The following is a 26,067-nucleotide window of genomic DNA, read 5'->3' as shown; positions in this document are numbered from 1 at the left end:
GAGCGCCGGGCCGGGGGCGGGCGGCTCCCGCCGCGATCCCGGTTCGAGCCCCAGCACGGCCCGGCCCGGCCCGGCCCGGCCCGGCCCCGCCGCGATGAACGAGGCGGTGTCGCGGCAAACGCGGGAGACCCTGGGGCAGGTGATCCGCAAGCCGCCGCTCACCGACGCGCTGCTGAGCAAGCCGCCCTTCCGCTACCTGCACGACCTGATCTGCGAGGTGCGTGTGCGCGGGTGGGACAGCCGGCGGAGCTCGGCGCTGCCGCGGCGCTGTGGGGCGCGCCCGCAGCGTTGGGTGAGTCGCGGCGTTTTGGGGCGCTGGGTGAGTTTGGGGCGGGAAAGGCACGTGTGGCGGTGGGAAAGGGGGTCCCGCCTGCGGAGCCGGGGTTTTGGGGGGGAATTCTGCCCGGTGAGGGCGGGGAGGCCCTGGCACAGGGTGCCCGGAGAAGCTGTGGCTGCCCCTGGAAGTGTTCCCGGTTGGACGCTGGGGCTCGGAGCAGCCTGGGATAGTGAAAGATCACAGAATCCCGAATCCTTGAGGCTGGAAAAGGCCCCCGAGATCTCCGAGTCCTGCCTGTGCCCGATGCCCACTGTGTCACCGGCCCGGAGCACTGAGAGCCACGTCCAGGCCTTCCCTGGACACCTCCAGGGATGGGGGCTGCGCTCCAATGCCTGACCACCCTTCCCGTGAAGAATACATTTCCTGCTGCCACGCAAGATTTACTGAGCAGAGGCTTTAAACGTTCTTGACTTACTCCATTCTGTTTTTTAGGTAATCAGAGTGACAGGTTTTCTGAAAGGACTCTACACAGATTTCGAGTTGAAGTCAGATAATGTCAAGGTGGGCACGGGACTTCCTTATTTATTTAGCTTTCAGTGTTTTTTGCAACTTGCCAGAAGGTTCTTTTGGTCTTTTCTGTGTTCAGCGCCAAGGAGCTGTTGTTATTTTTGTGAAGAAGTTGTAAAAGTTCCTGCCTGTGGGTTGTAATATGCTTTCCATGGGGTGAACACCTATAGATCTGTGTCCAAATTTCTGGTTTTAAAGAGTCTCGTGGTCGCTCAAGAGAATCCATGGCCCTTAACTTATTGCTCTATGTATTTGTGTGTATGTACAAATACATACATGTATATATGGTATATAGATATATACGTTAAACATCTCTGTTTAATGTCCCAGGACTCACCTGTCTGGGATATGCATTCCACAGTAGCTTTATTGCAATATAAAACGGGCTGATTACTGAAAGGGGAGGTTAATATTATTACTGAAAACTCCTTAAGTCCAAGGGTGACTTTACTCTCTGTTGGCTGCTTTCCTCTGATTTTTGGCTGAGCTGATGCCGTGTTCCCCATCTCCCAGCCTGATTTGGGAGCTCTGGTTGCTGATTCCTGGCAAACAAAGCAGTGTTTGTGTGTTGCCACTTAGGCAGCTGATCCCATGGTGTTTGTTTAACGTAGCAACTGAAGTGTGAGCTCTGACTTCTCATCCCTCCAGCCAGTTCTTGCACGTTTTAGTCACTGATTAATGTGTGTTTTTATTTCTGTGACTGCTCCTACTGCTGTTAGGATAACTAAAATTAAGTCATTTATAACTGAATTGTTGGGTTTTTGGGTAGTCCTTGTTGACACAAAAAGCAGATTTCCCAGCAGCTCCTGAGCAGGTCTTTGTTGCATCTACATGCTGCTTTGTCTCTGAGATTTTGTTTCACAGATTTCTTTCACAGCCCATAAGTCCATGGGGTTTTCCAGAGCTCAGGCAGAGGAAATCAAAATCCTGGAGTGTGGGGGAAAATGTCTCAACCATAAATTCCTCTTCCCCAAACTGGTCAGGATGAAGACTCTGCTGTTTCCTTACTGTGATCTCTCTAGGAGTTGTAGAAGATCAGGAGAATAATTTTTATCTGAGTAATCAACAGGAGAGAGCTGTAAGGAGGACTGAAATCATGAAGATTCCTTAATTGTGAGGACTTATGTGAAATTTCACTTGGCTTTTCTTTGTTTATTTGATATTTTATTTTTTACTTCTGATTTTATGTAATCACTGAAAGACATCATCTCTATTGAAGGGCAGTTGGGGCAGGTTGTTTGTAAAGTATAATTGTAAAACTAAAACAAACATGATAATTGTGGAGATAAAAGTTTCTCTTAATTGTTCTTTTACCAGGATAAGGATTCCAAAATCAACTTCCTTCAGAAGGCCATCGATGCTGTTGTGATGGTGACAGGAGAGCCACTGTCAGTGAAACCAGCACGAGTTGTGGCTGGACACGAGCCTGAGAAAACCAATGAATTCCTTCAGGCAATTGGGAGGTGTTGCTTAAATAAGGTAGGACAGAATGATACAGATGTTATGCACACAGGGAGCAGGGACAGGAGGAGAGGGAACGGCCCCAGGCTGGGCCAGGCCAGGCTCAGGTTGGACATCAGCAGGAATTTCCCCATGGAAAAGGGTGCTCAGGCCTTGGCAGGGGCTGCCCTGGCAGGTTTGGAGTGCCCATCCCTGGAGGTGCCCAAGGAACACTTGGACGTGGCACTCAGAGCTCAGGGCTGGTGACAAGGTGGGCATCAGTCACATGAGCTTGGACTCATTGACCTTGGAGGTCTTGTCCAACCCAAATGATTCTGTGCCTGAATTACCCCTCTGCTGTCATTAATTGCACAGCAGAAACATTTTGTCACTTCTTGATAACAATAACAGCAGATAGAGAGTTCGTGGTCTTTAGCAAAAGTTTGAGCCAGCTTCCCACACAAATGCATTCTGAATAGTAAGGATTTTATTGTTCACTTTATTTGTTTATTTGAAGCACAAAATGAAGCTTCAGAACCTTTAACATTTTGGGATACAGATGCATTACTTAAACAACCACTTACTCACCTTTGGCTTTATCTCCTTTCAGTCAAATCTCTTAATCGTGGAATGAAAGTCATTTCTCCACTGTGCTTTTTTTGGTTATGGAAATACAATAATGGCAAAATTTGATAACTGATTAAAAACAACTGCAGGGGCTGTTCCTACACAGAATTATTGCAGTCTTTCACAGAATTATTCTGTTTTTACACTGAATTGTAACATTCCTAAAATAATAATTACTATGTTAATTATTTAATGAAACAATTTACTCATTTCAGTGGTGCTTTTCTGTTTCCTTGCAGCTGTCTAGTGATGCTGCTGTAAAAAGGGTCTTGGCTGGGGAAAAAGCTGATGCTAAAGGGAAACCTCCACCCTCTAAACCTCGAGATAAAGAAAGCAGAGAGCCCAAAGCAGAAGAACAAAAAAGCCATAAAGATAAAGAGGTAGCATTTCCATTTTTGGGGAGGTGCTGGGGTACCATGATTTATTTGTTTGGGGTATTCTTAGCATTTTTGTGTTTGTAGAGCACTGTGTGATTGAGTTGCCACGTGTTGGAATTAATTTTTAGTGTTTGCTTTCTCTTTAGAGCAGAAGAGACACTGAAATTAAAGACAGAAGCTCCAGCAGAGACAGAAAGCCCAAAGGAGATTTGAAGCAGAGCAGCGAAAGAGAAAAAGAGAGGGATAAACAGAAGAATAATGAAGAGAGGCACAAAGAACCTGAAAGAGATACTTCAAAGGAAGGAGAAAAACAAGAGAGGGAAAGAGGCAAAAGCAGAACGACCAAGCAAGAAAGAGAAACAGAAAAAAACAAAGGAAAAGGAGACCCAGAGCGAGGAGACGACCTCAGGAATGATAAAGGACATGAAAGAGAGAAAAGACATGAAGGAAGAAGAGAAAAGGACAGGCTGAAAGGAAGAGACAAAGATAAGGCCAGGGACAAAGAAGGAGAGAAAGACAGAGAGAGAAGAAGAGATCGAGACAGAGAAGAAGATGGAGAACATCTCAGGGAACATGGAAAGGAGAAAGCAGAGAAAAAGGTAATTGAAATGTTACTTTGGGGATTGTGTTTCCTCCATTGGTCTTCCATGTTTGCATTCCTGCTCATTCAGCAGGAAGGGACCTTGTTCCAAACTCCTGCTGTGGTCAGGGACACCTCCCACTATCCCAGGCTGCTCCAAGCTCCATCCAGCCTGGCCTTGGGCACTGCCAGGGACCCAGGGACAGCCCCAGCTGCTCTGGGCACCCTGTGCCAGGGCCTGCCCACCCTCCCAGGGAACAATTCCTTCCCAAGATCCCATCCATCCCTGCCCTCTGGCAGTGGGAAGCCATTCCCTGTGTCCTGTCCCTCCAGGCCCTTATCCAAGTCCCTCTCCATCTTTCTTGTTGGCTCCCTTCAGGTACTGGTGGGCCTTCTCAGAGTTGGAACTGAATGGTCTTTAAGGTCCCTTCCTACCCAAACCATCTAGGATTCCTGGATATTCTAAAGATTCTAGGCCCTAAAGTGCCCTGAGAGCCACCTCTTCATTGCCTTTCATTTTGTTACTCTTCTATTTCCACTTCCTCTTAATATTTCCTATTCTGCCTTTCTCGTCTGTTGGTAGAAATTCAGGATTAATGGGCACCAAAATGCTTCTCTTGAATCTAAACCAGTTCATTTCTTTCCAGCCCTCAGATTCTGAAGAATCCATGCATAGAAAACCACAGAGGCCAACTAAAGACAGCAAGTGCCAGCCAGACACTGAGGTTAGTAGTGGAGGAGGAAGGAATAACCAAAGTGTTAACCAAAGTGTTGCATTTTGATTTGGGAATCTGCTCGAAAACAATGTAGGGTTGAAAAGAGGGTGAATAGCAAGTTTTAGGGCTGGGAAATACATGAAATAGATGCTTCCCTGGCTTTTTTGGTTGTTTATTTATTAAAAAATTCTCTGAGCTTGGACCAAAAAAAAATCTACTCAATTTATTTCATTTTGCAGTTTTTATTTCTTTGTATTCATATTTTGGACACTTCTTAGGATCACAGACTGGTTTGGGTTGGGAAGAACCTTAGAGCTCATGTCTTCCAACCCCCTGCCATAAGTTTTCTTTATTCCTCAGAATCTTTCCTGGAAAGCTGATAGGGTTTTTGTATTTGTTTTTCAATTTTAGCAGAAGTTACTGTTTTGGAAAGAAAACGAGTCCAGTGTTGTTTCAGGGTCCGTGGTTTGCAGCTGGAAGTGCGGCTCAGTGCCTCAGCACAGGAGCTGCTGCTTGTGTCACCATTGTGCCTCCATCTGCTGCTTCCTGATGACCTGAGGCAGTTTGGGGAATTATGGAGCCACGTGGCCAAATGTTTAAAGAGGGAGACTTCAGTAAATGAACCTAAAGCAGCACAGGCAGGATCCCAACTCTAGCGGGAGTCTCTGGGCCCACTGTCATTATCGTGTCTTCCCTGTGAGATGACAAATTTATGGCTCTTCCTTGACTCCAGTCCATGCAAACTCTTTAAGTTATTGGTACTGGGAAGGAGAGGTTATAAAAGAGGTTTTTTTTTTTTTTAACCTCCAGCAAATACTCATGGCCAAGTCAAACTTCCTGCAAATTTGGTCTCTAATGGAAATTCTGAGCCTTATCCCAAACTCTCATCGTGCTCTTGGGCACCACAATAATGCAGCGGGGCAGTAAAGTTTCATTTCCCCTCCTAAGTGCTTTTGGGAGGGATTCCAAAGCTTTGGAATTATTACCTGAAATCCAAATGACATTCCTGCTTCTGCCTGCTTGTGTAACAGCAGAGGCTGCTTGTTTCTGAGATGATGAAAACACAAACTTGAGAGCAGAGCATGGCAAATGTCATCATTTTCAAGCTGTGGAAGGGAGAGATGACATGAAAACGTGCCTAGTGAATTTTGGGAGCTGAGATAGCTGCACAAAGGGATTTAGAGGAAATTCCAGCAGGAAATCATTGGAAATTGCATCTCATGGACTTGATCTTCATGGGGTTGATCTTCTGGTCCTCTCAGGAGTTTCCCAGCCTGTATTTCTAGGGATTTACCCCAGTTTGACCACTGTGGCTCCCCTTGAGTCACGTGGCAGGGAAACAAATGTATTCAAAAGAAGGCAAGCAACTTGGTGTGCACATGAAGGATTATGAATCATGTTTTGTGGTCTCTGCTGCAGAATTTATAAATCTTCAGCATCTCTTTTTAGCTTTTTATATGTATTTTTTCTATAGATACAGAATATATCTATTCACTGTAATAGAAGTGAAACAGTTTGAGGCAGTACCCAACAAGTCAGCCACTTTTTTTCCCCCCTCAGGATTAACCTCTTTACATTTTTACTGCATTTGCTTTAGAGAACAGATCAATTTAGAGGTTTTGTTTTTTCTACATGTACAGGAAGCTGTCACTTCAAGTTTAGTCCCTGATTTTGCTTAATGAGATTTTCTCTATTCATGCAACTCTCAGTTTTTCTTGCTGCTAACTATTGAAGACAGCTTTCAAATCTACTTAAGGCTGACCTTTTTTTTTTTGTAATTTAAATGTATTTTTTCTGTTGCTAAAGAAACTCTTGGTGTTACCCAGTGTGCAGCAGTCATCACATGGGTATCCATAATTTTCTGGAGCTAGAAGAAAGCAGGGATAAGTAGGAATTAAGAGACATTTGGCTACCACATGGCAATCAGAAGCTGCCTCAAGGCTGCCTCTTGCATCCCGCAGTTTGGGATCAGGGTTGAGTCGTGTTCTGTTCACTCTCAGTCCATCTCAGTGAAAAATCTGACTAAAAAAGGCCTTTTGGACCTTCTAAATAATGAAGATCATTATTATTTAGACTTGACAAGAGGTGGGGGAGGTCACAGAGCATCTGGTGCTGGAAGTGGCTGCAGAACAGGTAAATAATTTTCCCCTGAGGCCAAACACCTTGGAAAAGTCTCTTCCATGTTTCCCATGGCAGCTGGAGCTCTTGGCTAAAGCTTTCTGTAATATCCTGTCATTTCTGGCCACTTGCAGAATGGGTTGGAATTTGCCCTGCAAACTCTATTGCTCTGGAAGTGGTCACTTAAAGCAGCCTCTAAGTCCTGCCTAATGAACTTCTGTTCCTCTTAGAACTTAGGTTATGTAATGAAACTGTGGAATTAAAAAAAGGACAGCAGAGAGAATCACTTCATGGAAATCTGCAGGACGTGGCTAAAATATTTCTGTTCTGGAGCTGGGAATGTCCTTCTCTCTTTGGTGTCACTACATCAGAAATCCATCATTTAAACTGCTTTAAAACCAGAGATTTTCCTCATCTCTTTGTGTTTGAGTTTTAATTTGCAGGATCTAATACCAATAGAACATCATCTTGAGAGACTTTAGGTAAGGAAAAGGAGAATTGATTGCTATTTTCCTAGTAAGTCTTACCAGCACAGCACTCAAACTGGCCTTAGCAAGTGGAGGTCTTTCCTTGTATGTGGTTTTACTTATATAAAATTATACCTGCACGCTTTCTGTTGTAGAGATGGAAAGATACCTCCTGGCACTGTGGATTTAATTAGAAGAAGAGTACTGTGGAGGGTTGATGGAATGAAATAGCTTCGTTTTTATAATTTTTATTTTTTCTTAATTAATTCTTATTTATTACTAGACTTAATTCTTATTTATTATTAGAGACTTAATTCTTATTTATTATTAGAGAACCATCAGCAGAGCTGATGAATTAAAGGGGGGAATCACAGTGGCTTATTTTATAATGAGCTCTGAAACACCAGCAAACATTTTCTTCTGGCTTGGTGTGAAATTTGGCCTCTTTAAAGGTTAATAATGAGGATAAATCAGCAGCCTGGATGGTTTGCAGAAGGCTCTGGATCCTCTCCACGTGGAAACATAATTACTCAGGACTGGGAAGCGTGCATGCATCCATCAAGGACTCTGCTGTAATGTGTTTTTCCAGGATGGTGTGAGATGAAGTGCAATATTTCCCTTTAATGGCTCCGGTGGCTGCTTTTCAAAGTCTTGAAGGGGAATAACCTCTTTTATCTCCCTTTGGAAAGTGCCCCAATCATAAATATTGTGGGCTTTCTGTTTTTCTGTGCTGCCATAGTGAGTAAACGTCAGCTTTCACCCTGCACCTGCTGCCAGGCTGCACATGTGGCTTCACAAAATTCTGTTTGTAGCCACATAAATAAATGACCAAATCCCCTCTTGCAGCAGCCTCAGCACCTACTGGCAGCTCCCTCCCCACCTGTGCTAATAATGACCTCACCCAGAGAGCTGCTGGGGCTGCAGCGTGCCAGATGTGCTCCTGATGGGGTAAGAGCTTTCTTTTCCCTCCTTCCACAGAGTTGGGCTTGTGAACATTATTATGGAGAATTAAAGTTAAGATGAACCACTTCAAGACTGGAATTCTGTCTCGTTTTCCTTAGAACTTGCCAGAATTTGTAAAGAGGAACAACACTTCTTCTGGTGGAAGGTTTCCCTGCCCAGCACAGGGGGTGGAAGGCAATGAGTTTTAAGGTCTCTACTACTCAAACCATTCTTTGATGGCATAAAAATGGCAGAATTTGTGATTCTCAGGTTATCAGTATGGACATTGGAGGTCTCTTCCAACCGTAATGATGATTAGCAGGGCTGACAAAAAATTTTGGATGAAAACTGCAAAAAAAAAAAAAAAAGCACATAAGGAAGGAGATCCCAGGAGGTGCTAGATGTATTTCAGGATTTGGGATATTAGGCAGGATTTTTATCCAGGAAAGTTGCCATTTAAGTAACGGACTGTGCAAGCCTGATAGCAACATTTTTTGAAATCCTTGCTTCCCTTTTGGAATGAAGTCTAAAAGATTTTGCAGCAGGTTGAAGAGGAGCTGTGTATCTGATGCAGCTGAAACACAGAGGTGGTTGTAGGAATTGTCCTCCTTTTTATAACCTTTTTATTCCACAAGGCTGGATACTCTTAGCTCCCATTTGGAAGTTGTTTTTCCATCCAATAGGTTCATGTGAAAGAAAATAGCTGGCAATTATCCAGGAAAAAACATCCACAGGCCGTGAGGGAAATACAACATAAATGTGTGGATCAATTCTTAGGTCAGTATTTGCTCTGTATAATACTTAGAAAAGCAACACAAGGAAGTAAATTTTAGATATAATGATATAATATTTAAATCTACTGTTATATAAATTTCTGGTCTTTTATTGTTTTGTTTTGTTTTGTTTTTTTCCAGAATGAAACTCCTGCAAGGATACCAAAGCAGCCTTCAGCAAAAGCATCAAGGCATCGCTCCAAGCCCGGAGGAGAAGGTAACCACAGGGAGGATATTGTTATTTCTATCAAATATGCTGGAGGGTTATTGAGTAGGAATAGCAGAAATACTTAAATATCCCTGTTATTATCAGGGTTTGGTTTGTACTCCCAGCCTGCATTTGGGAATCCAAGAGGAAATTTTCCTGCCTGGATTTGGGATATAGGAAGCGAGATTCAGTTCAGTTTGCTCTCCTTCCCTGCGCACAGTTGCAGATAGAAATTCAGCTTGCTTTTGGCAATTTCTGTGTAATTACTCTCTAAACGAGCTTTTGGACTTGTCTGCAACTATTTCTAATAGTTGCAGACTATTTGTTCTAATAAACAAATTTAACATTTGTTAGATGTTTACAGCAGAGCAAAGTGAAGGTTGGTTTAATAGACAGTTGGTCCAGGCTTTCCAAATAAATTATTTCTCTGTGGAGGTGCTTCCTTGCAATTATGTCACCAACTTTCGTAGTTCAACCTTTAAATATTGTATTTAACACTGACTGGAAAGTGAATTGTCTTCAGAATATCCCAAATATTGCACATCAGGAGGAAAAGAATCTTAGCTTAGCACTGCCATCTCTTTGTGTAGGAAAACAAGAGGAAGAGCCTGGAGAAACTCCTGGATAAAGAATAAAAGTGGCTTGTACCCACAGCTCAGACAAGCAGCAGTGGAACTGCAATTTCTGTCTGTATTTCAGTGCCTTTCCCCCTCCTCTTATTTCAGTGATTGTTCCTAATTTCCTTTCAGTGCTTTGTGCCCCTGGTATTTTAATTCTAAAGGAGAAGTCACTGTACATAAATCACATAAACGTCTCTGTTCAGAAGATTCAGTGACACCTGTGAATTGATGCCTGTTAAAAACAGCCAGTTCTGGTTCAAAATTAGTGCTGTTTAGACTAATGAAAATCTTCATGCACTTAATTTTCCAATTTCATTATTATTAATTTATATAAAGAGATCATGTGTTGCTGGATGTCTTCCCAAGCTCCCACTTTTTTTTTTTTTTTGGATTTCTGTTTTAGGTTTCCATGTGTCTGAGGCAAAATACTGGAGTTATATCAGTCCTGCTTTCAGGATAATGAATAGCTCTGTTTGGGCACCTTAAATACGTTGGAAAAATCCTGGCACTTGGGATCTGAATGTGTGTTAATTTAGGAGCCTCATTCAAATTGGTGCTAGAAAATTGAAATTTTTATGTCACATCTCCTGTGCTGTGAAGTCTGAATAATTTGGCAGCTGAAAAATCCCTGTCTGGATTCCATTAAAACTGCAGCCTTATTTTACTGCTTAGTGATCCTTAGCTGATCCTATAACTTCTTTTAGTTGCCAAAATTTCAGTATTTGTTTTATATGGCACTAAACTGCAAGGACCTGACACACCCCATTTATGGGATTGTCACTCTAAAACCGGAATCCAGTTTTCCTGATAAATTTAATACAGGGAATGACTTTAGGATGAGTGTTTTAAAATACTCCTCTTTCTCTGATGCAGCACTCAAATTTTAGTTTATCAGAGCCAGGAATATTTTGGGGCATTATCCCTCTTTCTTTTCTGACACAGCGGGTAGGAAAACTTTCTGGAGCTGTGCTGATGCATGTTGCACACCGGTGATGATGATCAGAGCTTTCTATTTTATCTTCTATTAATTGGAAATGAATCAATGTACAACAGGAAGGAATGCCTCTTGTCTGTGGGCAGATAAATTATAGAGGTTTATACTGAATATTTCATCTTTCAGGAGTTCAGTCAGCACTCATTTAGAAAGTCTTTGTGCACCTTGAATGTGATTTATTGACACTGAAGAGGGTTTATTAAACTAGGCTAGCCCTTAAAGAGGTCCTAGCAGGTATTTAGCATGGCTTTTTATTTTGAATTTTTATTGGCTCTTGGGTTTCATTTGACTATAAACTGGTTTGTTACAGGAGCTGTGGACACAAGGAGTGTGGCAGATGGGATTTCAGAGGATGGTGCTGCTGAGCTGCAGGAGAAAAATGAGCCAGGTCTTGCAGAAAAACAAAAGGGTAGGGAAAGTTAAAGTGTGACTGCCATGGAAAGCCCAGCTGGAGTGTTTGGGTCAAATCTAATGCAGCTAGATGATGTAAGGAGGGTGATTTACACTTAATCCAAGTGCTGCCGTGTGTTGTAATCACATCTGATTCATTTTCTGCCTTGAAAAATGTCCATCCCCTGATAAAGCAATTGCTTTTATTTTCTTTTTTCCTGTTCTTCTGTTTTCCACGAGGCAAATGCTGCACCTGAATCCCTTGGTGACTTGTTCTCTGTAAGAAGGGAATCTTTGCACGTTGCCTTTTTGTGCAACTATTTGGGAGTCTCAGCATTTGCATTTTACAGGATTCCAGAGGAGAATTCCATCCCTGCATTCTTTCTTACTCCTCCATTTCCCCCCCCCAAGCTGGATGTAGCTCCCAAGACATGGATGTGTATCCAGCTACAACACACATGGAGCCGTGGAAGCAAAGTGCAGGAGGAGGAGCTGAAATTGCAGCAAAAAGCTGCATTTTTGTTCTCTCCAGCTGCAGATGCTTGAGCCAGTTGGGAGGATGGATCCCACGGATGTGGGAGGTGTTCCCAGCCCACCTTTGGCCTCCAGGGCCTCGTGGCTGTGGCAGCCTAATGAAATATGGATGGATGGCCAAGACATTTGTGTGACCTTCCCCGGCTGGGAGAACTTCCATGCGAATTCCCTTTCATCTCTTGGAGCTGTCTTGTCCCTTGGAATGCGTCTGGGGTGGGAAATAAATTATGTTATAATTGGGATGCATGTAAGAGGCGTACCCCCAGGTTCATTATGGATTTGGACTGGATCCCCTGGTGGTGTAAGAACCAAATATTCAGGATCAGAAGAATAATGAAGGTTGGAAAAGATCTCCAAAATCATCAGGTCCAACCTTTACCATCAAGCTCAACCTTTATTTTATTGGCTGATCTTGTTTTTCAGCCTTATTCACCAAGGCACTGTAAACCCCTCATTTTTTAGGTTCAGGACCTTTAAGATCCAAATCCAAGCCAGTGCATGAGCCCAGGATTATAAAACGTTGTTTATTAGCTGAAGTAAACTGATTTTCTTGGATCTTCTAGAGCATTATTTCTGTCTGCTTCAGTTACATTTTGTTGCAGAGCAACGAGGCTCTGTATCCCAATTTTCCTGACCCTGGGAGTAGTTCCCAAGTTCTGGATGTAATTCCTGATGTGTGCTTCATGCCCAACTTGATCAGATTGCAGAATAAATAGAACTTTTCTGAAAAATCAGTCTGTTTGTTATTTACAGATTAATTTGCCAGAGGCTCAGTAACATTCCAGTGACAAAAGAAACGTTGAAAATGTTTAACAGAAAAAAGTTCTTTTTAATAAATCAAGCCCTTCTCTAATGCTTTTTGCCCTTTTTGTGATGTATTATAGAATTTTTGAACATAATTGGGCTGAGTTTAGATGCTTTGAGTAGACTTTAGTTAAGGAGTAGCCACTACCTCAACCAAGAATCCCAGCAGGGGAAGGTAAGAGGTTAAGGGAAACAAAAGCATTAAGTGAGGTGATGTAATTTTCACAGAGAGGGGAATTTCACAATATTAAGAAACTTATAAAAATGAAGAAATTTATTTGTTTTTTTTCAGTGCAGTGCTAAGATTCCAAATACTGTCATAAAAACCTGAGGTTTTCCTAGCCCAGCTAAGCCCTAGGTTTATATTGTTTTGTTTAATAGAAAGAGAAGCAGAGAATGCTCCTGACAAGCCTGAAAATGGAGAAGCACCTCCTGATGTCTCACCTTGGCCTGCCCAAAGGTGTGTTTCCATCCTTTCTTCCCTTCTCAATCCATAAACTGCTCCCATGGAATGTTACTAAAATTTTTGAGGAGAATATTGTATTTCCTCTGTGCATTCCATAAGGATGGTGTTATGGATAAGCTGAACTTGCTTTTCAATTAGAATGTTTGAATTTTTTTTGGTTTTGCTCAGCAAAGGGCTTGCGTTGCTGTGTCACTTGTGAACATGATTTTTCCCCATTCCCGCTGTTCTTCCAGGCGGATTCCCCGTCCTGGCAGCGCGAGGCCGGCACCTCCGCGAGTGAAACGTCAGGAGAGCACCGAGCTCTTAATCCCAGAAAGGTGAGGGATGAGGGCGATGTGGAGGGGAGGTGTTCCTTGGCGCACATCCTTGCCAGCTCCTCTGGCATCACCAGTTTGGGATGGCCACCTCATGGTGGGGACATGTGGAGTTCCCATCCCTGGAGTGTCCAAGGAAGGCCTGGACGTGGCACTCAGTGCTCTGGGTGGGGATTGCTCACAGGTTGGACTTGAAAAGCTTTTCCAGCCTCAGTGATTCTGGGATCTTTTGATGGCTTTTAGTTGAGTTTAGTTCATTCTGGACAGATCTCAGTATTTCCGTTCGTTCCCCTCTTCCTTGTGTCCCTGACAGGAGCGGCAGCGCTAAAACGGCCCCGACCGTGTTCAGGGAGCAGCAGGTTTCTGATGAGGAGGACGAGCAGTTCGTGGTGGAGGCAGCAGAGCCCCTGCCAGAGATGCCAAAGGTCTGTTCCTGCTGCAGCTGACTGAACCTTTTTCCCTGTTTTGTTTGGAATGTCCAGCCTGGGGAGGAGGAGGCTCCAGGGAGAGCTCAGAGCCCCGTCCAGGGCCTAAAGGGGCTTCAGGAGAGCTGGAGAGGGACTGGGGACAAGGGATGGAGGGACAGGACACAGGGAATGGCTTCCCATTGCCAGAGGGCAGGGATGGATGGGATATTGGGAAGGAATTCCCAGCTGGGAGGGTGGGGAGGGGCTGGACTGGAATTCCCAGAGCAGCTGTGGCTGCCCCTGGATCCCTGGGAGTGTCCAAAGCCAGGCTGGATGGGGCTTGGAGCAACCTGGGATAGTGGGAGGTGTCCCTACCCATGGCAGGGGGTGGAATGGGATGAACTTTAAGGTCCCTTCCCACCCAAACCATTCCACGATTCCCTGACTTGTTGAAATATCCTCCAGCTGAATATTTTTGAATAGTTCCATATTACAGCAATGCCAACTTTTTGCAACTAAAGCTCTCTTCCTGCATGTGTAGGAGCCAGAAGTGGAGCTGGTTGAGGATCAAAAGCATGGTACGTTTGCTTTTATGTATATTTATACAGATCTAGAATCAACCCCTGGGTTTAAACCAAATGCTCAACACTTAAAGTGCTGAACAGAGCACTAAAATCCCTCCTGAGGGAAGGAGTTTGCAACGTTTGCAGGAAAACCAACTTATTTACCCAGGCTTGTTTTCCTGTGCAGCTGGATTTACAACTGTGGTAAGGAAACATTTTCTATGCATCCTCAATGTCAGCAGGATTTAAAATTCTGCATAAAGCTCATAAATTAACGTTTCTTCAAGAGTCAGGTACAGCTTGTCAGCTCCGAGATACGAGGTTGGATTTAAAGACAAGTTCTAGAAAAGCTTGGGAGAAAAAAGGTCAAATAACAAATACATTGTGTGTCAGTGTTTAAAATACAAAATAAAATGCTGTTTATGTTCTAAAATTTGTTTGCATTAAAAAGAACAGTTGGCTTTTATTTTATTGTCTGAATGTTTAAAACTGTTAAGTGTCCATCAATGCTTAGAAAAATCCTGGTTTTTCAACAGGTGGGCTGGTGAAAAGAATCCTAGAAACAAAGAAGGATTATGAGGCATCACAGAAATCATCACAGACCACAGACAGGGTGAGGTGGCAATGGCCTTCAAAGAACTGGGAGATGAGATGTTTCAATTGTGACCTTTTTCTGTGCTTTAAATCTGTTTTATTCCATCTGTGATCAAGCTTTTTTCTGTCATGTCTTGTCTTGCTTAGGTAGTTTTTTTCCACAGTTGAGAAGGGGAGGGTAAGTTTTGGTTTTGGTGGGTTTTGTAGGGGATTTTTGTTGTTTTTTATCACTTAGAAAGTGTGTGGGAAGCATCTAGCAGTGATCACAAACCAGAAGCAAAAGCTTGAGCTCCCCACATTTGAGTGTCTTCCTGTTGCAACAGAGAGCTCTGGCTTTGTCTGCCTTGCAGAGCTCCTGGCATGAGAGGCAGCAAAGGCACTGAGATGGACTCTCTGATCCCATTGAAAGTTTCTAAATCCATTTTGATGTGCTGGGGAGAGGCACTGAGGCACTGCAGTGATAAAAGTCTCATAAAATTAGACAAGTACGTGATGTTTGGGGGAGGTGAACGCATTCCATGAGCTCTTATATCTTCCAATCACATTTATTTTAATCTAAATTCAGTATTGTAGGGTTTTCCTACGTGTATGCTTTTCAGGAATGGTCTGTAGTGTTTGGTCTGTCAGCTGTTCACAGAGCTCTGTGAAATCAGTTGTGACTCCTGGAGACTCTTGAAGCAGACTCCTGTCTGCCTCTTCTGGCTTTCCTTTCTTTTCCAGCACGTTGAGAAAGTTGGGATGGCAGATCTGACTCCTGGGGGAGTATCCTCCTTTCTGGAGTTTGGGATTGGCCGAGATCCAGCCCTGGATGAAAATTCCTTTCATGTATTGCAAGGGCTGGGATTGATGAGCCCAGGCAGGGTTAGATGGGATATTGGGAATTAGGAATTGTTCTCTGGGAGGGTGGGCAGGCCCTGGCACAGGGTGCCCAGAGCAGCTGGGGCTGTCCCTGGATCCCTGGCAGTGCCCAAGGCCAGGCTGGACAGGGCTTGGAGCAGCCTGGGACAGTGGAAGGTGTCCCTGCCCACGGCACTTTAAGGTTCCTCTCAGCCTGAATTCCTCTGGGATAATTCTACAACTGAAGAAACCGAACCCTTCTAGAAAGAGGTTAGCGCCTTTAGATTGTTGCCCATAATCTGTTAGGAGTGGTTTTAGCTTTACTCAACTTGCTGAATTGCATCCATTTGTTAGAAATGTGCTTCTTGTGGTGTCTGTGGTCTCTGAAACACCTCTGCCTGCTTGGCATGAGTTTATCCAATGGGAAAATTTTCCTGCTTGGTGAAATTCTGTCTTTAGAGAATTGTTTGGAGACAAAGAAGGGTTCCAGGTTGATCCTGCTGTTTCTGCAGCAGCTCCAAAGCTCATTTCTGAGCTGGCACTTGAGCCCAAGCCATGCAGCTGTCCCTGTTCCCGGGTTTATAACTAGATGGTGCTGTTGGATCATCAGTTCCCAGCTCAGTTTGGGAAGAGCATTAGGAATTCATGAATGCTGTCTCTCAGCACTCCCTCACCGTGGGCTGCCCTCTTTGGTGGTGTGTCCTGTCCAACACTGGGCATGGAACAGGATAATGGGGGAGGATTTACACAGACAGTCACATGGATTTCAAGCTCAGGAAGCTTCCTCTGGTGTCTGTGCTAAATTTTCTGGTTGGCTTTTTTTCCCTACTGAGAGTAACAAACTAAAACAGTCCCTTTTTAACCCCTTAAATATTTTTAAATGGCCAATTGTGACCCTCTACAATCACTGTTAGTCCCCTCGCTGGTTTTCAGCCCCTGAAACATTCATTCAGCACTTGTTTGGCTTTTGTTGCACTTTTGAAGCCCTGCTCTGCGTTAGCCGTGCCGAGAATAGACAACTAATTCTGGAAAAAAACCTGCTGACTTCCTAGTCCATCACGTGGAAAACTGCCCAAACTCCTGGAATACCATGGGATCGCCTGGCCAAGCAGCTGCTTGCTACTGCAGGAGGTTCCTCTGCTGCTCCTGCTTTTCAGAGTATGGTGTGGAAGTGGTTGGGATCCAGAGAGGAGTCTAGTTCTCCTGAAATTGTGATCCACAGAGAAGTGTGGTTTTCCTGGAATTGTGATCCAGAGAGGAGTGGGATTTTCCTGAAATTGTGATCTGGGCAGGAGTCTAGTTCTGAAATTGTGATCTAGAGGGAAGTGGGATTTTCCTGAAATCCTGATCCAGAAAGGAGTGTCATTTTCCTGAAATATGATGCAGAGAGGAGTGTAGTTCTGAAATTGTGATCCAGAGAGGATTGTGGTTCTCCTGAAATTGTGATCCACAAGTGTGGTTTTCTTGAAATTGTGATCCAGAGATTGCCTGACAGCAGAGTTGAAGGGAAAAGATGATTAAAAATGCTTGGAGTGTGTGACAGGCACTTGACAGTTCAGAAAACAAGAGCTAGAGACACAGTTGAATCCTGGGAAATGATTTTAGGAATGGAGTTGCTGTGACAGTAAAAGTAAAAAAAAAAACCCCAAATTTCCAATGTGGAAGCATTACTCTGGGAATGCTTCTCTGACTATTTAATTTGTTTTCAATCAAACTCTCCAGAAGTATCTTCTGCATCAGGATGCAGCTGTATTCCAAACTGTGTTGTGCATCACAGAGTAAAATTAAGGGTACTGCCATATTTTTGGAGTAAGTTGTCCAAAAATCCAGGGAATACTTGAAACCACCTTCCTTCTATCTGTCACTAGAATGTTCATCTTCCCTCATTTTATTAAACTATCCAGTACATCCAAAAGAAATGAAATGTTTTCCCACTTATATTCATTAGTCTTTAGAGCTTTGATCTTCTGCCAGTTGGGAAAATGAAGAGGGGAAAAAATAGCAGGCTGAGTGCTGGAACTTTTGGTTAATCCATTATTAACTCTCAGCAAAAAAATTATCAATGGATCCACCTGATTTATTGGGAATTAATCAACCAGAAATGAGGTGAAGTTGGTGGATTAATGCTTAATCCAACTGTAACACTGGTGCCCTCTCAGGGATGTTTCACACCTTCCAGCTGCTGATGCCTGGGGAACATTTATTTATGTTAAAAACATTCCTCCAAAACCCTTTCTGTGCTGTGTTTCCCAAACATGCGTTTGCTTTTTAAGGAGTTTTAATAAAGGGAAAGAAGGGAGAAGGAAAGAAAACTGGGACTTTCATCATCTAGGTTTTGCATGTGCAGAAACTTAAAATAATATACACAATTTTGAGGTCAAAGGGGTCATTCTGGAAATACACAAGATTTTTGCTGCCTTGATTAGCTGTGTTCAGCCTAACAAATTCCTAAAAAAACTTCCTAAATGTATTTGTTTAGAATCTAAGCCTCTAATGTCAACCAGAGAAAGAAACAGATGTTCCATTTTGTATTCCACTTCATTTATTTGATGTGTGGAAAAACGTAGGCAGGTTATTAAATAGCTGAAGCAAGTGGGATAACAGAATTCCCATCTTTGCACAACCAAAAGGGCTTCAGAAAAGCAGCAGCTTGGAGGCTTCTGGGAGGAACAAGTGGTATTGAATAGCTCAGCACCTGGGCAATATTAACTTGAATTACCAGTGTGGTACATTATGCACTTCAGAGCTTAGGACAGATCTAATCAGTGCTGATTCTGTTTGTTTGAAGAGCTGCAGGTCACTGATTTTTACATTAACCCATCAGCTGCACATCTGGGTGTGCCCTCCAGTCCGTGCAGTGAATGTGCTGTGTTCAGCAGCTGGAGTCAGAAATGCCAGCATTTAGGTATTTGGAGGAGGCTCATCATTCTCACCACAGCATCCTGCCAGCTTGGTGTGCCCTCAGGAATGCTGACAGGGAGATGGAGGAGGAGTAACCCATGGAAGGGTTTTCATCCCTGTCACATCTCTGTTGATGGTGATGTGATGCTAATTCAGCAGGAAATCTCTGGTGCAAGCACACAGTTCCTCCAAAATAGGATTTTTAACCCAGCAGCTGAGCAGCACAGGAGCTCAGATGGAGGGAGTGTGTGCTCCAGGATCCTTACTCTGCTCCCAGCTCTCAGAGAAAAAAAAAAAATGTGGCCCCCAAGCAGTTGTGCTGCAAGCTGTGAACACAGGAACAGGGCTCTGGCCACTCATGGGATAATCCTGGTGTCAGGGCTCCTTTGTGCCCCAAACCACGGAATTCCTGTCCTGTGGGTGCACTATAAATCCAAATGAGACAGCAGACGGATCTGTGGGCACAAAGGATGTGTAAAAGTGGTGAGGCAGCTGTGGTTCCCCCCAGGAGAGGGTGCAGTGTGAAAAGGACACAGCACAGGGCCTGTCACATCTTTCAAGGTGCTGGGGCACAGCCTGGGGGGAGGAAGTTGTTTAATACAAGGAGCAGGTTTATTCCAAGTCCGTTTTCACCAGGAAAGGGTGCTCTTTCAGCAGGAAGAGGTTCTGGACACAAGGAGTGTGAGGAGAGAGGGAAGGCTGGACAGAACTGGCACCAGTGTGGCATCATGGGTGAATTAATGTGCTCTGCTGTCACTAATTTCAGCCGGAATCATCTCCAGGCTTGTCTCCTCTGGCTCAGGATTCACACGGCTGGAGCCCCTCTGCTCTGGAGCCAGGCTGGCAGAGCTGGGGGTGCTCACCTGGAGAGGAGAGGGATCCAGAGAGAGCTCTGAGCCCTTTCCAGGGCCTAAAGGGCTCCAGGAGAGCTGGAGAGGGACTGGGGACAAGGGATGGAGGGACAGGACACAGGGAATGGCTTCCCACTGCCAGAGGGCAGGGATGGATGGGATCTTGGGAAGGAATTGTTCCCTGGGAGGGTGGGCAGGCCCTGGCACGGGGTGCCCAGAGCAGCTGGGGCTGCCCCTGGATCCCTGGCAGTGCCCAAGGCCAGGAGCCACCTGGGATAGTGGAAGGTGTCCCTGCCCATGGTAGGGGGTGGAATGGGATGAGCTTTGAGGTCCCTTCCAAGTCAGACCATTCCATGATTCCATAATTTTGCTTTTTGTGCTGAATACTGCCCCAAATATGGGAGGTTTTGGGAACTGACTTCTCCCCAGGAAAGCAGGGTGGATGTGTGGGCTGGAGTGGGTGTTCATCGACAGGTGAAAAGTCCAGCTCTTTTTGGAAGGATCAAGTATGAACTTAAGTTAATGTGGAAAACCACCACCCTCCAAAAAAAAAAAAAATTGAAAAAACTCTCTTGAAAGAGCCATTCTTTTATTTTCTTGTGGAGCCTTCCAGCTCAGGAGCAGGTCAGACTGACTCTGGCAAGTGCAGTGATAAAGAACATTGTGTCTCTAACTCCTTGGCCCGTGCCTGAACCCCATACCTGGCATCAGCAGAAAAAGCATCCTGTTCATTTGAAATGCTTTAACATTTACTGTTTCCCCCTGGTTCTGTGAAAGAGTTTCTTATGGGGATCCCTGGTGGATAGTTACAATCTACTTAAAACACAGACTCTGTAAAAACCAGGAAAAGAAAACAGCCTTTATGATCAAAAAATATATTTTATACAATAAAAAAGCACCCCACCTTGTTGGTTTTGCACTGGATATATCCCAGTTACTTGTCCAAAATGAAGTTTCTGCCCTGTTCTGTAGAAAGAGGTGGGGGGAAATGGTGGAGCTTAATAAAACTGTGATTACTTGGGTCCGTTTTCCTAGTGGGACATAATAATAGTGTTCAAAGGGGCTGTAGAAACTATTGAAATGCTTGATGGATGCTTGTACTAATTTGATTGATATTTTAAAAACCTGTTAATTAAAAAAAAAGAAACAAAGATGAAGGTGTATAAAAGTAAGCAAATGCTGTTTCTTGAAATTCTGGTGGCTTCTGGAGCCTTGTTGATAATTTCCACCTTCTTGATTAAAAAGAAAATTCCTGCTTTCAGATTTCTCAGGTCGCTGCACCCGAGTCCACCTTGTGTTCTGCTCGCATTGAGGTAATGGGAAAAGCAGCCTTTTTTCCAGGAATCCAAAGTAAACATTTATCTTGGTGCCTTATGAAAAACACGAAGGAAGGGAAACGTGTTGGGCCTACAGAAGTGATCCAGCCTTTTACACGGGGATAATTTATTGATTCTGGGGCTGTTGTGAAAGGGGAGTTGGTTGAGGTGTAGGGCCTAATGAAAAAGCCTGGAACAATTCGGATTCTGGCGTTTTGCTCCCAGCTGAAAATCTCCTGTTACGCCTTTGTGCAGAGTGAGCAAAGGTGGCACCCGGGGCTTGTACCGCCCACGTCGCTGGCTGCAGGAAACCATCTGCCATCATTCCAGAGGTTTTAACCCATAGCTGGAACTGTGGAGCTGGGAACAGGCACTAATGGATTTCTCTCCCTTAATTATGTAAAATCAGCATGAGTTGGCAAAGCTTGAGAGTGTCACAGTGATAATTCTGAGCCTTGAGCTGCAGGATGTGGAATTGTGGCTGTCTCATCCCTGGAATGTCCAAGGCCAGCTTGGATGGGCTTGGAGCAACCTGGGATAGTGGAAGGTGCCCCTGCCCATGGTGTGGCTTGGAACTGGATGGGCTTTGAGGTTCCTTCCCACCCAAACCACTCTGGGATTCTGGGATCATTGGCACAGGTGTTAATGAGACAAAGAATTGATGGTGATTTTCAAGGTTGAACTGCTGTGCCTTCTGGTTGGGAAATCTTGGGAGGAAATTTTTCTTGGATTTTCCTGAAACTTGGGAGTTCTTACACCACTTCAATATCGTATGTGTTTCAAAGACACTTACTAATTTTTAAAATTTTTTTGGTTTTATTTTAAACAAGCCTATTGATGAACCTGTATGAATAATATATACTAGATTTTTATTTCAAATAATATTTAATAGATTTTTTAAAATGGTGTAATGTTTCAGTTCTTGCAATGCCAGTTGGCTAGGTGATCCTAAAAGTCTTCTCCAACCGTGATGATCCTGTAATTCCATGACTGACTTTGGATGGCATAATACTTTCTCCTTTTAATCTCACTTTTGAAGTATTCAACTGCGCAAAGAACATGCTGGAGTTACAGGGACACTGGAATTAATTTTCAGTATTTACTAATACACTTTAAGAAACTGATTAATGAAAAATATTAATTTTTTTTTTGTTTGTTTCACTTGAGCTTTTCTAACAGCTGTGTATTTTAGCCTGGAATACTTCAAATTGTGAGCTGGACCTGTGTTTACAGACCTGTGTAGATCTGTATATGGATACATTCTGTATCTAAAGCGTACAGTTCTGGTTTGCTTCTTTACTGAATTGTGGGATTTAAATTTCTGTTTTATTTTTTATTTTGATCCTGTACTTCCCTGTGGAGGCAAGTGGGGCTGCTTGGTCCGTCTGGGTGTTGGAGAGGTCGTGGCAGCATTACAAGGATGGGAAATAGAATCACAGAATCCTTTGGGTTGGCAAGGATCTCCAAGGCCATCCAGTCCAAGCTGTGACTGATGCCCACCTTGTCCCCAGCCCAGAGCACTGAGTGCCACATCCAGGTGTTTCCTGAACACCTCCAGGGATGGGCACTCCACATCACCCTGGGCAGCTCGTTCCAATCCCTGAGCACCCTTCCCATGGGGAAATTCCTGCTGGTGTCCACCCTGAGCCTGCCCTGGCCCGGCCTGGGTCCGTTCCCTCTCCTCCTGTCCCTGTTCTCTGGAGCACAGCCCGACCCCCCGGCTGTCCCCTCCTGTCAGGAGCTGTGCAGAGCCACAGGGTCCCCCCCGAGCCTCCTTTTCTCCAGGCTGAGCCCCTTCCCAGCTCCCTCAGGCTCTCCTGGGGCTCCAGCCGCTCGGTGTCCCTTGGCCGGAGGGCCCCGGGCTGGACACGGCCTGGAGGGGCCTCGGCAGGGCCAGCCCCGGGGCACAGTCCCTGCCCGGGGCTGTGTCACACCGCGGCTGGCACAGCCCGGGGGCCATCGGCCTCCTGCCCACCTGGGCTCGTGTTCAGCCCTGCCACCAGCACCGCCAGGGCCTTTTCCGCTGCCCGGCTGCTCTTCCCGAGCCTGCGGTGCCCCGTGGGGCTCTTGTGGCCCGAGGGCGGGACCTGGCCCTTGGCCCCGCTGACCTCGGCCCATGGATCCCTCTGCAGAGCCTTCCTGCCCTCCAGCAGATCCACACCCCACCACCTCCGTGTGTGCAGCTTCCATCCCTAACCCAGATCCTTGAGAAAGATCAAAATAGTAAACAGGACTGGGCCCAGTGCTGAGCCCTGGGGAACCCCACTGGTGACCAATCCCACCTGGACATGGCCCCATTCCCCACCCCTCTCTGGGCCAGGCCATCAGCCAGTTTTTATCCCTTGAGGAGTGCACTTAGCAAGCCACAGACTGCCAGCTTTTCCAGCAGAATGCCTAGGGAAACATCCCAAAACATGGCATTTGGAAAATAGAAATGAAGCAAGTTTTCTCACAACAACCCTCAGATAATGGACTGGCTGAGTCTTTTCCCTTCTGAGAGAGCTGGATGTGAAATAAATTCCTTATTTTTTGGCTGAGCCTTCAGATAATGGATGGCGGGGAGGAGAGTGGTGAGGGTTTGGAGCACTTAGGAGAGGAAAAACAAGGGAATGGGATGTCTTCCTGGGAAGCTGTTGGACCTGATCCAGCTCTGCTGATGGACTGGAGGTGCTTGTCTGCACAGTTCACTTGCCAGCCCTATGTGGAAAATGCAGTGCTGTGGATTGAGCCTTCCCTCTGGCTTTGGTGGAGCACAGAGGACGAAAAGCAGTAGAAAAAGAGTCAGGATAGAGAGAGAAGGGTTTGAAACGCTGTGAGATCGCAGCTCTTCCATCCTAAAGAACAGCAAAGGCATGGATGGTTCCAGAAAAGCCGTGAATCCTGTGGCTGGTGTGGTATAATGGAACACCTGCTGCTGTGAGGGAGGCACGGCCTGAACTGGAGGGAGCTCGGGGCCGTGTTGTTTTTAACAGCTCAGCCAGCTCTCGTGAGGTGACTTCAGCAGCGTTTGTCACCTCAGCCCAGCTCCTAATGGATCCATGCAAACGGGAACTCCCAGTAGAGTCAGAAATGCCGCGTTCCCTGTGCCGTGTGTGTGGCAGAGCGCGGGCAGCAGCCCCGAGCGAGGCTCAGCCTTCAGATCTTCGGCGAAGCGTTCTCCTCAAACACATCTGTCCGTGTCCCCAGTCCTCCAGCCAGCCCAGGGCTGCTGAAGTGTGCTTGGCAGGAGGCCCTGTAGCCTCCAAAAAGCCAGCTGAGCAAACAGCCCCAGCTCGCACAGGAAGCCAGGCAGTTGGGAGGAGGGCAGGAGGGGACAGCGGGGCGGGTTCCCTGTCCCAGCACTGCCACCTCTGTGTTTAGCAGGAATTGTGCCTAGGAATTGGCTCACCCTCTGCTTGGGGTGGCAGAGAAAGGCCTTTCTAGTTGTTTGGCATAAAATAAACCAACAGAATTACTTTAAATAAACTCTACTTCAAGCTCTGTGTGTCTGGCTTTGGGGATTTGACCTGTAGGAGTGTTGGAAAGAAAGAAAAACGAGGTTGTTTTTTCTTCATGGAGGAGAAAATCCCAGTGGGCTTTTCCTTAATGGCTTTGCTGGAATAAGATTATTCCAGTGTATTAGCAGCGTGGCATCACTCTGCTCTTTTTACAGCATCCTTTTGCTCCTGCTGGCTTTGCCGCTGGAGCAAACTCTGAATTTGACTTGCAGTGAGCTGAGAGGCCTCAGGAGCTGCACCATGGAGACTCTGCTGGCTGCACATGAGGGAAGTAGCACAAGCCCAAATTCCTTTGGAGTAGTGGGGTTTATGGAGGCCACACCTGCAGCCTGTATGGTTTTACAGCCGTGAACAGGAGTGCAAGGCAGGGAGTAACCATGGCTGTTTTCACTCTGAAGTGCTGTTGTTAGGAGCAGCATTAGGAGCTGGAAATCCAGATATGGACAGTGGAGGGGGAGAAGCATCTTGAAGGGGCTGATTCAGAGAACTCAGAGGAGGCTGTGCCCTGGAGCTCCCGCACAGCAGCACAACTTGATGCTGCTTTCAAAGCTTGCCCAGAAAGGCGTGGCTGCCCCATCCCTGGAAGTGTCCCAAGCCAGGCTGGACAGGGCTTGGAGCAACCTGGGATAGTGAAAGGTGTCTGTCCGTGGCAGGGGGTGGGATGGGATGAGCTCTAAGGTCCCTCAAAACCCAAACCATTCTGTGATTCCACAATTCTTCTCTTCCATTTCAAACTGTCATAAACACTTCTCCAGCTCCTTCTCTGTTTGCAGTCTCCAAACATCCTTCATTCAGCCTGCAGCAACAGTCTTCCCTAATTCTGATGCTTTCCCTGTTTGCCCCTTCTGTTAGGAGAAGCCAATTGTCTCAGAAGCATCCAGGAAGAGGGAGAGAGATTTGGTAGCCAAAGAAATCGAGAAGTTCCAGGGGTCCATTCAGACTGTGTGCCAGCATGTCTTCAGGCTGGGCAGGATGGTGGATTACATCCAGGAGGACATGGATGCCATGAGGAACGAGCTGCTGATGTGGCGCCAGGAGAACAGGGAGCACGCGGAGGCTTTGCGGAGGGAGCAGAGGTGAGTGGGGCCACAGGCAGCTGGGCTTGTCTCTTGAGAAAAACTTTAGGGGCCCTTGAAACTTACAAACAATGTAAATATTGAACCCAGAGCAGGAGTGCATTCCTAAATCCCAGCCTGCTCTTTGTGCCATGGATTCACTGTGTTCTGGTGTGAGTGGCAGTTGTTGAAACAGCTTCTTTGGTCTTATTTGTCTCACACCAGAACGTGAATCTATCGGAGCAGCCTGGGATAGTGGAAGCTGTCCCTGCCCATGGCAGGGCCTGGGACTGGGTGGGCTTTAAGGTCCCTTCCAACCCAAACCATCCTGGGATTCTGTGATTCCATGGAATACTTTGCAGACTTTCAGGTATTGAAATGTATTTTCTTGGAGGATTAAATAACCTGAAGCATCTTGAAAGTTTCCAACAACATCACATTCCTTGTGTCTCTTCCAGCATCACAGACAGCACTCTGGAACCACTAAAAGCTGAGCTGGCTGAACTGGAGCAGCTGATTAAAGACCAGCAAGACAAGATCTGTGCTGTAAAAGCAAATACTTTAAGGAACGACGAAAAAATCCAGAGGATGATTCTTAGCATAAATGTGTCTTCAAGAAGGTGAAGAAGAGGGAAAAGAAATTAAAGAGCCTTAGGACTCACTGACTGACATTGCTACCAAAAACCAAAACCCAAATAGCAGACATGCCTTGTTCAGATATAGAATGTTTAGGGACCAGAACCCTAAAAATGTTATAAAAAACTCTGTTATTGCATTGATTTTTAGATGTTGATATTATGCAGGATAAAATGATATTCATTTGAATGCTAAA

General features: G+C 45.3%; 1 protein-coding gene across 1 annotated transcript; it reads left to right on the top strand.

The window, feature by feature from the left end:
• TRAF3IP1 (TRAF3 interacting protein 1) lies at positions 1 to 26,067 on the top strand. Its single transcript, XM_068196666.1, has 15 exons — positions 1 to 217; positions 770 to 838; positions 2,162 to 2,323; positions 3,151 to 3,291; positions 3,435 to 3,887; positions 4,516 to 4,593; positions 9,026 to 9,101; positions 11,017 to 11,115; positions 12,816 to 12,894; positions 13,134 to 13,217; positions 13,528 to 13,639; positions 14,163 to 14,199; positions 14,721 to 14,797; positions 25,033 to 25,256; positions 25,694 to 26,067. The coding sequence occupies exons 1-15, from the start codon at positions 95 to 97 to the stop codon at positions 25,857 to 25,859; spliced, it is 1,980 nt and encodes a 659-aa protein (XP_068052767.1). The 5' UTR covers positions 1 to 94; the 3' UTR covers positions 25,860 to 26,067.

Source organism: Anomalospiza imberbis, chromosome 7, assembly GCF_031753505.1.
Source record: "Anomalospiza imberbis isolate Cuckoo-Finch-1a 21T00152 chromosome 7, ASM3175350v1, whole genome shotgun sequence".
Taxonomy (NCBI): Eukaryota; Metazoa; Chordata; class Aves; order Passeriformes; family Viduidae; genus Anomalospiza; species Anomalospiza imberbis.
This window is presented reverse-complemented; position numbering and strand designations above follow the sequence as displayed.